The following is a 13,310-nucleotide window of genomic DNA, read 5'->3' on the forward strand; positions in this document are numbered from 1 at the left end:
TCACAGATAAAAAGCACAGAATTTTATTTATTTTTTACATTAAATCCTTAGACCTTTCTAATGATATTTAGTCATATGCTGTCTGCATATTAACAGGTAACCCAGCAGTTTTCTGTAAAATATAAATGTTAATATTATTATATTGTTTATTTATTCTTAAATACTCTATTTTTTTTGAATAATTAAAATGTTATTGTAATAGTAATATTTCAAATTTTGTTAAAAAATATTTGTATTTATCGAATATAATAATTATTATTACTCTCATTAATATATAAACATTAATATATAAAATGTTATATGCATACATTTTTCATTTGTAAAAAAAAAAAAAAAAAAAAAAAAAAAAACATTTTAACCAGAATAATCGCAGTTTGGAGTAGCCTGTTCAATCTCTATTATTAATATGTTGTTTTGTCTATATCTATTCTATTTGAGGGCAAGTTTGTTTTAGCCTATTTTCTGCCAACAGAATAAAAGCCTATTAACAAAGATTGCATCATTTTATAGTTAAATGGCAATGGGATTAAAAATGATGTGGGTTCCAAAGGGGACATTTTTGTCCAAAAGGCGCTGAGAGGAAGTATTTTGTGTTCCTAGTGCAAAATAGATTTTTTAAAAGGAAATGGGGGTGAAATAAATGAGCACTTATTTCAATATGCAGAATGTTGTTTTCCCGTTACATTGTCACATGAGTAAAACAGACATGTTGTACCATGTCACCATACTGTATGTTACTATTATGGTGGGATGGACGTTGATTCATAGTGGCCAAAATGTCCCCCCCAAAGTCAAAGTCGTTCCTACGCCCCTGGTGGTGGTGGAAGTGAGGTGTGTGCTGCAAATGTCGCCTTCTGAAGTCCTTTTCTTTTCTCGGGGAACTACCCGAAACCTGAAGTTTAAAAGTATGATTAAAAACGATACAGACCCCGTCAGGCTATGACAGACGTGTCATTCAACCTATTGTATGGAGACGCAGTGAACTGAAGTGACTGAAAGACAACTCGCCCACTCAGAGTAGCGTAACAGTAGTTTATTTATCCCTGCTGCTCTTTCTCTGCAACCCAGAACAGGTCCTTCTCATTCAGCGATTCCTGCATTACCTCTCGGTTGTTTCAAATGTCACTATAGTTGATCTAAAACTTGTATTCTTTTGAAGATGATCTCCGTCGGGCTCCTTATCGCTACAGGTAGGTGAGCAGTTCTGTGTCTGTAGAGGGAATGCAGGATCCGAAACCCGGAATATTAAACAACGGGGCTAAATCTGTAAAGACCCGTTAATTGTATCGATAAACTCCGACGTTCACCTGTTGTTGTGCCACTCGACCCGTCACCGTTATAATGTGCATTAAGTAAGTTAGACTTGTGTGTGATTTTATGTCTCATGCTTCATCTGAAGAGTCTGTTAAGGGAAAATAGTGAGCGATGCTCCACCGGTTTCTCCAAACTACTAACAGCCAAGATATAAACTGTGTTTAAGTGAATAATCTCCAAGCGCTCATTTTGATATTTGCTGTTATTATGGCTATTTGTTGTGTATTTGATGGTTTATGGTCGCCGGTCCGTTTCACGGCGTGCGCACACAAGCCGTATTGAACTTGGAAACAGCGCGGATTATTGTGCTTTTAATAGCTCTTTTATTATCAAACACATCCTGAGATTTAGCCAGAGTGAAGACTTTGAAATCAAAGTCCGCTGATGGACCCCCGATAGACCCTCTGTCACTTTTCACCCAGTGGAAAAGGGCGAAAAGTGGAAAAGGGGCGGGACAAATAGGCTACAACACCGACCAACCACGTTTGCCGTTTGTCCACCAAAGCGTTTCTTCTGTTTTGATCAAGCGGCTCCTCTGCAGTTTCTCTGAATCCAATACGGAAATGCCTTAAACTGCAGTTCATCGACTGGCCGCTAGGGACAGACTCCAAAAAGGAGCCGAATCTCATTGAGCTCATGTTGGAGCCGCGGCTCAATGAGACACAGAGTTATGAGACACGCCCCCGCTCAGGAAATCCATTCGCAGCAGGATAGCATTGAGCAGCATTGTTGCTAGACAACATGTCAGCTGTGTGGAAATACTTCACACTGAAAACCCTGCAGAGGAAGTGAGCATTTTCTTGTGGTGCCCTATACACCACTGCATTAAGAGATAAACAGGGCTTGCCGCATCTGCGGGTTTCCACTCAAACCCCCTCACAAGCCACTTTGACTTATGGTCTTCTCAAAAGCCATCTGTTATAATCGCGTTGTGCATAATAACCAATCACACGTGTTTCTATTGAGTTTATGGTTATAATAATCAGAGGCGTTCAGATTAGCGGAGTTTTGTTCAGAGCGCGCGCCGCTCTCACTGAAATCTAGCCTTAAAGCAGAAGCAGGAGATTCGCTCATCATACAGTGATTAACAGGTTTTGTTCTATTTGAGCAGCGAAAATAGTTTCAAACAAACACAGCAGAACCACAGCGCATCTGATATGACTGGCATAAAGTCCGCTTGACGTTCGCGAATTAAGGGGCCGTCTCTACATAAAACATTGGTATACACGTTTCTAACTTAAATGGCATTTGAAGAGAATCATAAAACTGACTGTAAAGTGTTCATCTAGGTGTCAGGTATGATGCATACCTTTTGGATTTTTGATATTTAATAAAATAAACTGTCAAATCATATGAAACTATAGGGTAGAGTAGGGGGAAACGCCCCCTTAAGGAAAATGTGACATTACAGTGAAACAAAACATAAATGTGACTAGAATGCCATCCCGGTTCTGAGTGAGTTATTCACCAAATATTACAATTGCTCAGCCTTCATAATTAATTGGTATTATTAAGTGTAAAACAAAGGATTTGATAGATAGAAATATGTTATAGTAATTATGATAGAGAGAAACTATGCCCTCTGGGGGGCTTTTTACCCCACAAGCTATGACTTTTTTTTTAAAATGTTTAATTTTTTAAAATATAATTATATTCCTTATAAATAACATATCCTCTCAAACTACAGATTTCACTATTCATCTATCATACAGCCAGGGCCGGCTCTGTAAATCTGGGGGCCCTAAGCAGGATAATTTTGGGGCCCTGCCTTGCAGTGAATAATGGAGTATTGCACCGCAAACCAGCAACTGTATACAATCTAACACTTACATATTTCATCTGTATATCTTTTAACATGATTGCCTATTTTACTGCTTATTAAAGTACACTCACTGAAACAGTAAAAGTAAAGATTATAGATTTGCAAATTTAAGGTAAATTTGTTGTAAACAAATAAATATTAATAATTTAGCATTAACAATATATAGCTAACTTACAACATTAGCCATAGTGGTCTGCGGCTCGCTATGCTCTACTGAAGCAGCAGTAGCGTCTCCTCCTCCAGCTGTTGAGATTATCATATAATTAATAATAAATACAGTATGCAGAGTAGATAAAACACATTAATTTTAAATTAATATTAAAGTACAATTAGACAACATAGTGAATTATGATTATAAAACTAAATTTTTTATTGGCAAGAGGAAAATTAGCTATGTTGAAGTTGCGCACAAAACTATTCAAAAGAAAGGCAGTGGGAAATATTTCCTTGTGTCATCTCTGGTGTCAGCCTCATGAAATGTTTCTCCACGACCACCAAAATATTTAAGAATGGCTCCTCCTGAGAAAGTGACATTTAGTTTTTTACAATTATGTTAAGGGTAAATTAAAAGAAATCCAACGTTAAATTATATTATTTAATTATTGGTTGATTAACTCTTACATACTGTTCATATTTTAAACCTTCACAGCATGGAGTGAGATATTTTTTACCTTTTATGATTACATACAGTAATACATTCACTGTAAAAAAAAAAATCAGGTCCCCAATTGAACATTTTCTAGTGAGCGATCACATCTAAAATTTTCAGTTGGCCAAATTTAATTTCTTGAATTTTAATTGAATTAAAATGCATCAATTCACATTAATTCAATTTGGCCAACTGAAAAATTTAGATGTGATCGCTCACTAGAAAATTTTCAATTGGGGACCTGCTTTTTTTTACAGTGTTCTTTACTAAAATTTACCACAAATATATTTTGCTTTTAGGTGTCTTGTATCGATCATCATTCAATAATGTTTCAGAGAGGACACTGTGTTTTCTTTAGGTTTAAATGGTCTGGGCGATTTAGCTTAACAATATATAAAATATTTCATAATAGTATATAGATTAATATTTATTAATAATCTTTAATTGCCTATTCAATTAAGACCATAAGAAAAAGCTTGTATTTAACCGCTTTATTTTAAACTTCATTTTGATTTTGACTGTCAAATGATTGCTCTTTCTCTTCCTATTACTTTCTTTCTCTCGAATGTTCTTAAACTATTTTTTTATTGTAATAAGCGTCTATTGAGACAAAGATTTTTCGGTTTTTTCTTTCCCAGAACTAGTGTAGGTCATGTAACGTTAACTGTTAAAAAGAAAATACATTCATAGGAGGTGGGTCTGTCTCTACGCGGTCTGTAGCCCAGAGCTGTGGCCGACGGCTGGACCATAGCGCAAGCAATGTTGATTCAGCATAATCGACGGACAGCTAACGTTATGCTGCGTTCACACCAAACGCAAATAGAGTGTCTGGCGCGAGTGATTTGATTTCAATGTTAAGTCAATGGAAAGTCGCGTTGACGCGCGTCTAGAGGTCCCGCGGCGCGGAAGGCGCTTTTCGCGCGGTGCGAATGACGCGAATTGAGCGTCTTGCGTGATAAACTGCGGCGACGCTGGCGAGTGCAATCTGTAGTTAGGGGCCCCCTAGTGGCGGCGGGGCCCTAAGCAGCCGCTTAGTTCGCTTATAGGGAGAGCCGGCTCTGCATACAGCACTGTGATATCCTGCAGGACAATATTCTCTTAAAAGGTAACTAAACCCCTGCTCAGAGCTTAACTCCACCCACTGGCAAATTTTGAAAAATGCTGTAAAAGTGGGCGGGGCCCAGCGGACACAGAGGGGATGAACCGAGGGCGGGGCTGAGCGGAGGGCGTGCACCTGAGACCCGCAGTGACGGATTGATTGACAGCTGTCAGACTCGCGAGTCGCAGAGATGGAGAATGACTGGAGTGACGCCAGCTATGCAGCAGAGCGGTCATTCTCCACCTTCACCTGAAGTGGAGGAGGGTGGATCGTCTGTAGACACAGACCCAGAGCCTTATCAATGCGAGCTGCATTAACTGCGTTAACTCCCGATGCCGACGATGCTAGTGAAGCAGCCGCGCTGTTCAGACCTCAAAGCCTATTATAAACAGATTTCCTCAAATAAGTTAGACTATATACGCCAGCACGTTACAGTATTGTTGTTCGTTACCGAGGCAACCACATGCGTGTCAGGGTTTGAAAGCGCGTCTCATGTATGAAAATTATCTGTACACATGACGGGCGGCAATAATATCGCAAGAAAAGCCTGACGTGTACTGACAACTGCATTATTTAACCATATTTTCTTCAATACAATGTTAAAGCAAGTGTCAAGTGAGTTTCATTCATAATGTCTACTTCATGTAACATGAGGTACTGGAGTGAAGCCGTTCTCATCATGTGATTGGGGGAAACTTTCTGAGGGCGCGGTGAGCTCGTGCCAGGGGCGTTGGCAGTGCCATCCTACGATGACCCACAACGTCCAATAGGAAAACTCAACTGCACCGTTCAACCTTAAGAGGGCAGCACTTTGGCGGTTTTACACCATATTTTATAAAATTAAAACACTTTATACTCAAATGTCAAAACATTTACTCGAATCAATGAACAGCATTAATAAAGCCCCAGTATTACAGATCATTAACTAAAAAAAAGTTGGTTTAGGGTTTAGTTACCCTTTAAACACTTCTGTTATATCTGAAAATTATAGTTTACAATGCAATCCTCTTCTCTTCAAATATAGGCAGCTGGTGTCAGCTTCTCCAAGGAGATTTGTTTATCCCCGTTGTCAAACATAGTGCATAGCAACAGTGAAAATGTATCTTGACTCTCTCTAGTGGTTATTTTGGGAAAAACACTCTACGCTTCATTTCACTAGGAGACTGTTGGGCTCTTACACAAAATATGCTAGATTTAAATGTGTCATAGCTGATAGAACACTGTAAATATATTCTCAAGCAATATTCTCATCAGAGATAATATTAGAGATTATATATTAGAGATTTATGCGTTATGCGCGCCATGGACAACGGCCATTATAAGAAAGGAAATCCCACAGAATCTTAAAAAAGTGTTTAGAGCTGCATGATTTATTTGTTGTTTGTTGATTTTCAAATATAAAACTTGTTGAAATGTGTGTGTATCTGTTCATTTTGAACATGTTCCTCTTATTTGAACAAAACCGTGATAATATTGATAACCGTGATCATTTGGGTCACTATAATCGCGATGTGAAATTTCCATACCGTTTCATCCCTAATACGTACATATCATTCTTGCCTGTTGAGAGGAGTTTATTTCAGTAATAATAATAATAATAATAATAATAATAATAATAATAATAATAATATTAAAGCAAACACAGCTCTGGTATTGGCCTATATCCAAACTCAGGTATCGGGATCCGAAGTGAAAAAATGTGTATCGTTGCATCCCTAGTTTAAGGAGACAAAAGTGGATACAGGAAATAAGACGTGAAGCTTCAGCAGAAGAATGGGTACATTTTGGGATCCTGACACTCAGTGTGCCTACGTGTGCAGTAAACATTTAGTCACTGTTAAGTCAAATATCCAAATGTCAGTTTGATATATTATATTTCCTGTCTGATTACGGCTCTCTCCAGTGGCTGTGGTTCTCAGTGTCTCGATTGCCTGTCTCCACTTTTGTGTCTTTCAACCGCGGGCGGCTTTAGGGAGGGCAGGTGCTCAGCACCCCCAATAAAGACCAAAGCATCCCCACAGCATCCGGAGGATGAAAAAAGTCCTGTCAGTTTATGTCTTATTATTCTAATGCAGTGCTTCTGATTTTCAGCTCTGGCTGTTGCTGGCTCGAAGATCGAGGCCACTGATGGACAGAATGTCACGATATGTTTCAACATCGATGAAGTGGAGAAAGCCGATCTTGTGAGGATTAGCTTTAAAGGAGACAATGAGGGAAAGCGTCTTATAGCTCAGATTCCTTGGAGATCTAATATTCCTCCTCCATCTGGAGTATCAATGGATATTGAGAAAGGACGTGTGTGTGTGACCATCCAGAAAGTGAGCAACTCCAGCTCAGGACTCTATGAAGCACGAGCCTTCTTTAGAGAGAAGATGTCTGAGGTGAAAGTTCAGCTTGTTGTAAAGGGTGAGTATATGCTAATATAATATCTCTGTTTGCCTGTAATGTGCCAGAATCAGGATTATGAAAAAAATTATTAAAATGGTCATGGTTGTGCTCAAAGTTATATAAATAAGCAAGTGCTTTTTGCAAAACAATTAAAAGTGATAACAGTTAGGTGATGTAAAGAATCAGATTTCACATCATTTGATCCACAGCATTAACTCCTCATGATTTCTTCAACTATTTACAAAAGAGGGAAAACGGTTGCTTGCATTATTTCTTAAATCATGTGTGTTAAAAACTGTGCAAACACACCACAGACTTCAGACAAGGAACAAAAGCTTGTCCAGGGTTTCCGTGAGTCTAAAAGTCTTAAAGCAATAGTTCACCCAAAAATGAAAATAAAAAATGCAATTATTGGATTAGCCAGTATATTTATTAATACAAGTCCAATTGTGTTTGGCTGAAAGAAGAATGTCATATACACCTATAGGAAGACTTGAGGGGTCACATTTTTGGGTGAACTATCCTTTTAATGTCTTAAATTGGGCCCTAATGAAATCTGTGATGCAGAAAACTGGCACAGAATCCATTCATGAAAAGGGAATTTACTGTATAATCAGGAATGCCACAGAGTTTGCATTAATAGATCAGAAGAAGATCAGGGCTCGACTAGGGGTCTGCGATTAATATCACTGTTTTAGTGCTCTCTGCGGTGCGATCTTATCATGTATATCCCTCACACACACCCAGAGAGCGCACGCAGATACACTACGTGATGTATTAGTGTGTGGAAGTGCACATTTTCATTGTGTAATTTACTCTAATATATCATTTAATATAGTTTATAAATATCTCAAGTGCAGTTTTCTCCAGATGTCAGCATAACAAGTGGTATTGATTTTATACAAGTTTACTAAACAAGAAGTATATATTAAGTGACTCCATATTGCCTGTTTTTGCTTTATTTCACCAACAAAAAGTTCAAAACAAAGCCACAGAACTGTAATCACGTCTCTGAGCAGTGTTTCCTTACTAAATGAATCAGCCTTTTGAATAAATCAGTGGAAACTGATCCGATGACTAAAGCCTAAATGACTAAAGCCTCTGTAAAATGGGTCTAGTGATGTCACTGGTATTTACTGATTGTGTTTACCACATGAAAGATTGATCCTCACACAGGTATTGATATTCTACAGTAATCAAGATTATTGTACGATTCTAATTTAAAGCAAAAACTATTGCTTGCCTTGCACTATTTCTTAGATAATCTGCATTTGAAACTTTTCACATCCTCAATTTTCCTCATTTGGCTTTGAAATTTAACATTGCTAAAGTAGGATTGGTCAGGAATGTTTTAAGATGATAATCAAAGGTTGTTTGCAATCCTCTAATTGTTCGTGTTCTTGTTGTATTTTCCAGAAGCACCAGTTTACACCAGTCCAGCACCAGAACACCCCCCCACCCCAAAACCTCCCACCTCTGACCTCCTCTGGCTTACAGTTATTCCTCTAGTTATGATTATTGGCATCTCGGGGGTTGTTTGCTTCTGGAGACGCAGGAAGGCAAGTATTACTTATGCATTCTTTTATCAATTATAATATGAGCAGCTCTGCATAATACATATTCACCAAAGTCTAATAATACATATTCACCAAAGATTTTTCTGCACATTATGGACTTCAATGGTAACGGCTGAAGGTCCAAATCAATGCAGTTTCAAAGGAAGAGCTTCAGAGGGTCTGCACGATCCCAGACGAGGAATAGAGTCTGATCTAGACAAACCATCAGACATTTTCAACAACAACCAAAAAAAAGTAAATACTTTTTAACCTAAATTGCTCCTCTTGCGCTGATCTGAGATGTTCATGTATTGCGTAATCACGTCTGAAAGGTCACGATAGATGTATGCAGAAGTGCCGGCCCAAGCGAACCTGTGAAGAATAATACAAACACCCTTTACCCAAAAAAAACTCCATCTTCCACTTCAAAATCATCCGACATCTTTGTTATAACCTTTTTTTTTGCTAAAGGATGTTTGTATTCGTCTTCACATGAGCGCATTGTAAACGCGGGGCGGTACTTCTGCCTACGTCATGTGACCTTTCAGACGTGATTACGCAATCCGTGGCCATCACAGCAGCGCAAGATGAGCAATTTAGGTTAAAAAGTATATACTTTTTTTTGTTGTTGTTGAAAATGGCCGATGGTTTGTCTAGATCAGACTCTATTCCTCATCTGGGATCAGAGCCTCTGAAGCTCTTCCTCTGAAACTGCAGTGATTTGGACCTTCAACTGTTGGTTCCCATTGAAGTCCATTATGTGCAGAAAAATCCTGGAGTGTTTTCCTAAAAAAACAATTCATTTTCGACTGAAGAAAGGAAGACATATCAGGTAAAAGATCAGGAAATCTTCATTTTGATGTGAACCGATCCTTTAAAACCCTGATATACTCCAGGTGAAGTTATTTTTCGTTCTTCGTTTAGTGGTAAAAAGAATATACGTGAGCAGTGATAGTATCCCGCTAGGCCCCGATCAGACCGAAAGCGCTTTTCCCGTTTGAAAATGCGAGACGCACCGCACTACCTTTTTTGGTTGATGTTTTTTAATTTAGAAAAGAGCGTGCGCTGTGTTTTTGCTTGGCATCAGCTGTGCTGTCAGTCTAATCAAGCTATCAGTCACCACAACAGAATGAACAAAACTCAAATGACATCGGGCGCTTTGAGAAAACAGCAAGCATTTTAATAACGCATATAGTACTTTATACAATAGATTGCTTAAAATCAAGCAGCTTTACCGTATTAAACATGAAAATCAGTGTCTCGTTTCATCAGAAGAACAACTTCATGTTCTACTTTAAAGCAGCTCTCCAGTGTGTTCATGTTTTCACTCAGAGGTCTGACCTCTTCTGACTCACGAGGAGAAATCAACCAGGAAAGATGTCCTCGTGAAAGAAGGCAGAGCCTCCACACACACTTACCTATTATGTAATCGCCATGAACCAATGGTGAACTTTTCTGGAAAGTTAGTTTTCACAAGTGGTTTCCAACGCTCAAAACAAACGTTGTTTCTGCCCGATTTAAAAATAAGTGTATTTACGTGTGAGTGCAGCGTTAGGTATCAAACGTCGAGAGCTTTTACGACACTCGATGGGATCGAGGAAATTCGGTCGGTGCCTAAAAAGAATCAAACTCGATGCCCAGCCCTGGTATCACATGACTTCTCCATAGAGGATATTTCCATGTTGTGCTTCACTAAGGACAGTTTTCTGTTGTTTTCTTTACAGATCCAGCGTCGCCAAAAGAAAAAATTGAAAAACAATTCCAATGCTTCTGGAGGAAATGCTGAAGCTCTTCTTGCAGTTAAAACACATCAGCCGTGTTCAAACCATCAGGCCAATTCCAAGTCCATTTCAGTCTGACCCCTCTGATCTTGAAACTTTTTTGCTATGTCACTTTCTCATGCCACGTAAATCTTGTATTATAAGCTAAAGTTTAAATCTATTATTTATTTATAGTCACTTATAGTAACTTTTCCCCCTTTTTTCAAGTTAAATTGGTTAAGTTAAATGGACTTTTTTGTGCTTTGATAGCAAAATTGATAGTGATACTGACTACTGAAATTTTGTTGCCATGACAACCCTAATTTAGATCATATTCCAATCACATGCATAAAGTACACTGACACTGTGAATGTTTGAAGCCAGTGAACCTAATGAATTCTTTCTTCAGCACATGTTCATCATATGAACCGTAGCTTTTTAAACAAATTGTAGAGTCAGGCTGTAGCTAGAGATCTTCACAAGTGCTTTCCAGGTATTATGGGATTCATCCAGAAGACTGGGGCAGTCGTGGCCTAATGGTTAGAGAGTCGGACTTGTAACCGGAAGGTTGCGGGTTCGAGTCTCAGGTCCGGCAGGAATTGTCGATGGTGAATAACCCCCAACTGCTCCCTGGGCGCCGCAGCAATATGACCTCCCACTGCTCCGGGTGTGTGTGTGTGTGTGTGTGTGTGTTGTGTTGTGTTCACTACTGTGTGTGTGCACTTGGATGGGTTAAATGCAGAGAACAAATCACTTCACTTTCACTTTCAAGAAGGCTTGCAAGCTTGGGCACAAATCTGGAAGTGTAAAAATATTTGCATAAATGTGTTGCCTAATTCATTTCCTGTCAATGTCTATCTCTATATTTCAAAAATAAATATATGTTTTTGTACCACTTGTGTTCTCACCGCTTCCACTGGTTAAATAACGCACTAATCAACTTCACTCTGCCAGAGTAATATATCATACATGTTAAATACATTAATTTATAGTGTGCACTGTTTAAGATGACCGCATTTATTGATACAATACAAATTAGTTTACATTTAAAAGTACATGTGGGAAAAATCAGACTTGATTAGGGCTGCACGATTTGGGGAAAATATCTAATTGTGATTATTCTGCTTAAAATTGCAATTTAAAATTTTCTTTTCTTATTTTGAAAAGTGTAATATAATATTTAACAAAATAAGAAATATTACTATTACAATAAGATTTTCATTACTAAAAATAAAAAAATTAGTATTTAAGAATAAATATAACAATATAATAATAATAATAAAAATATTTATATTTTACAGAAAACTTAATTTACAAAAAAATGCAGGGTTACCTGTTAACATGCAGGCAGCCTATGAATAAAAATAACTAGAAATCATTTTATTATTATTATAAAAATCTGTGATATCAATTTCTTAATTTTTGTCAGGAGGTACGCAAAATCAAGAACGAAATATAATATGAAATATGAGCCTTTTATGCATCCATTGTGGGGGGTGGGGGGGGGTCCTGTACACTGGAGAAAAACCTATAGATTGTCATCTACATTTATTTAGAGAAATATTATTTTTCATATTTTTTTTACCCAAAATAGGATGAGCACTGCTAGGCTCTAAACACACTCATGTTTCATTCATACTGGAGGCCAGAGGGCGCCCTTGAGCAGAAACGCCACATTTGCCTCAGAAAAGTAATATAATGACGGAAATCTCTAATGTGAAGTAAGCGCTGTGTAGCTGAACTGAATAAAAAGAAGATAGAAACGCTTTGATTAAACATGAAGACTGTGACAATATATGATGAATTTGAGTTCAAGCCTTCTTGGGTATTTTCATAATAATAAAGTACATTATAATGCAGTGCTAATCGACATAGACTTCATCACTGTATCACAATCGTCTGCCTCATCCTGTGATAAGAAGCCACATCAGCTCACAAAAAGGAAATATCAAACACTCGACTGACGATATTAAGGAGTTAAAACATATGTTATTAAATGTAGACTTTTTTTTTTTCAAATGCACATTATAAGCGACTCAAACTCGCAGTGCTTTCCGACGGAGAAGCCTTTCCTACTATCACAGAGCCGCTCTTCACTAATACATTGTGCATATATTTATTTAATTAAAATCGCAGCCCTTACGCTTTTTTAATCGCACATAAGCCAAATTGCGAATGCGGTTCGATTTCGATTAATTGTGCGGCCCTAGACTTGAAGTAATTCCCGATTCCACCGCCTTCAAGCCGCACTGACACATCTATAGGACTGAACCATAGGGACTTGAAAAGTTTAAGAAGCAAAATTTAAAATCATATTGAGATATCTTTAATACTTTTGAGTGACAGCCATGCAAACTTTGAAAAAAGGATATTTATGGCATTTTGGTAGGCCATATTCGATGCAATTGTGTTGTTTTTGGTTTTTGACCACTAAATACCAATTTCCTCACGGAGCCGCATTAAGATCTCCATATCTCTGGGATTGAACCATGGGGCTTTAAAATGAAGATACCAAAAGAGGTGAAGGAGTTACATGCTCAAAGTAGCTGGCAACCACACACACACACACACACACACACACGTTTGTTTAATATTAGTGTGGACATTGCATAGAATTCCTTTGATTTTATTTCAGCTCAATGATAATATAACCCAACCCTACCCTACAATCACAAAAACATGTGCAAAACACTAGATTTAAATAGAAACATGTTTGGGTCGA

The 13,310-nt window shown here is 37.9% G+C and overlaps 1 protein-coding gene across 1 annotated transcript; it reads left to right on the forward strand.

The window, feature by feature from the left end:
* The first annotated feature begins 962 nt into the window (after positions 1-962).
* On the forward strand, positions 963-11,482 carry LOC307117132 (uncharacterized protein). Its single transcript, XM_079801851.1, has 4 exons — positions 963-1,190; positions 6,976-7,290; positions 8,689-8,831; positions 10,553-11,482. Exons 1-4 carry the CDS (start codon positions 1,160-1,162, stop codon positions 10,685-10,687), a joined length of 624 nt encoding a protein of 207 aa, XP_079657977.1. The 5' UTR covers positions 963-1,159; the 3' UTR covers positions 10,688-11,482.
* Positions 11,483-13,310: the final 1,828 nt, after the last annotated feature.

Source organism: Gobio gobio (assembly GCF_949357685.1).
Source record: "Gobio gobio genome assembly, chromosome: 21".
Taxonomy (NCBI): domain Eukaryota; kingdom Metazoa; phylum Chordata; class Actinopteri; order Cypriniformes; family Gobionidae; genus Gobio; species Gobio gobio.

Coding starts and splice junctions, on each gene's coding strand:
- LOC307117132 (XM_079801851.1), top strand. CDS start 1,160: ATGATCTCCGTCGGGCTCCTTATCGCTACAG. Junction 1,191..6,975: donor CGGGCTCCTTATCGCTACAG/GTAGGTGAGCAG, acceptor TCTGATTTTCAG/CTCTGGCTGTTGCTGGCTCG. Junction 8,832..10,552: donor GCTTCTGGAGACGCAGGAAG/GCAAGTATTACT, acceptor TTTTCTTTACAG/ATCCAGCGTCGCCAAAAGAA.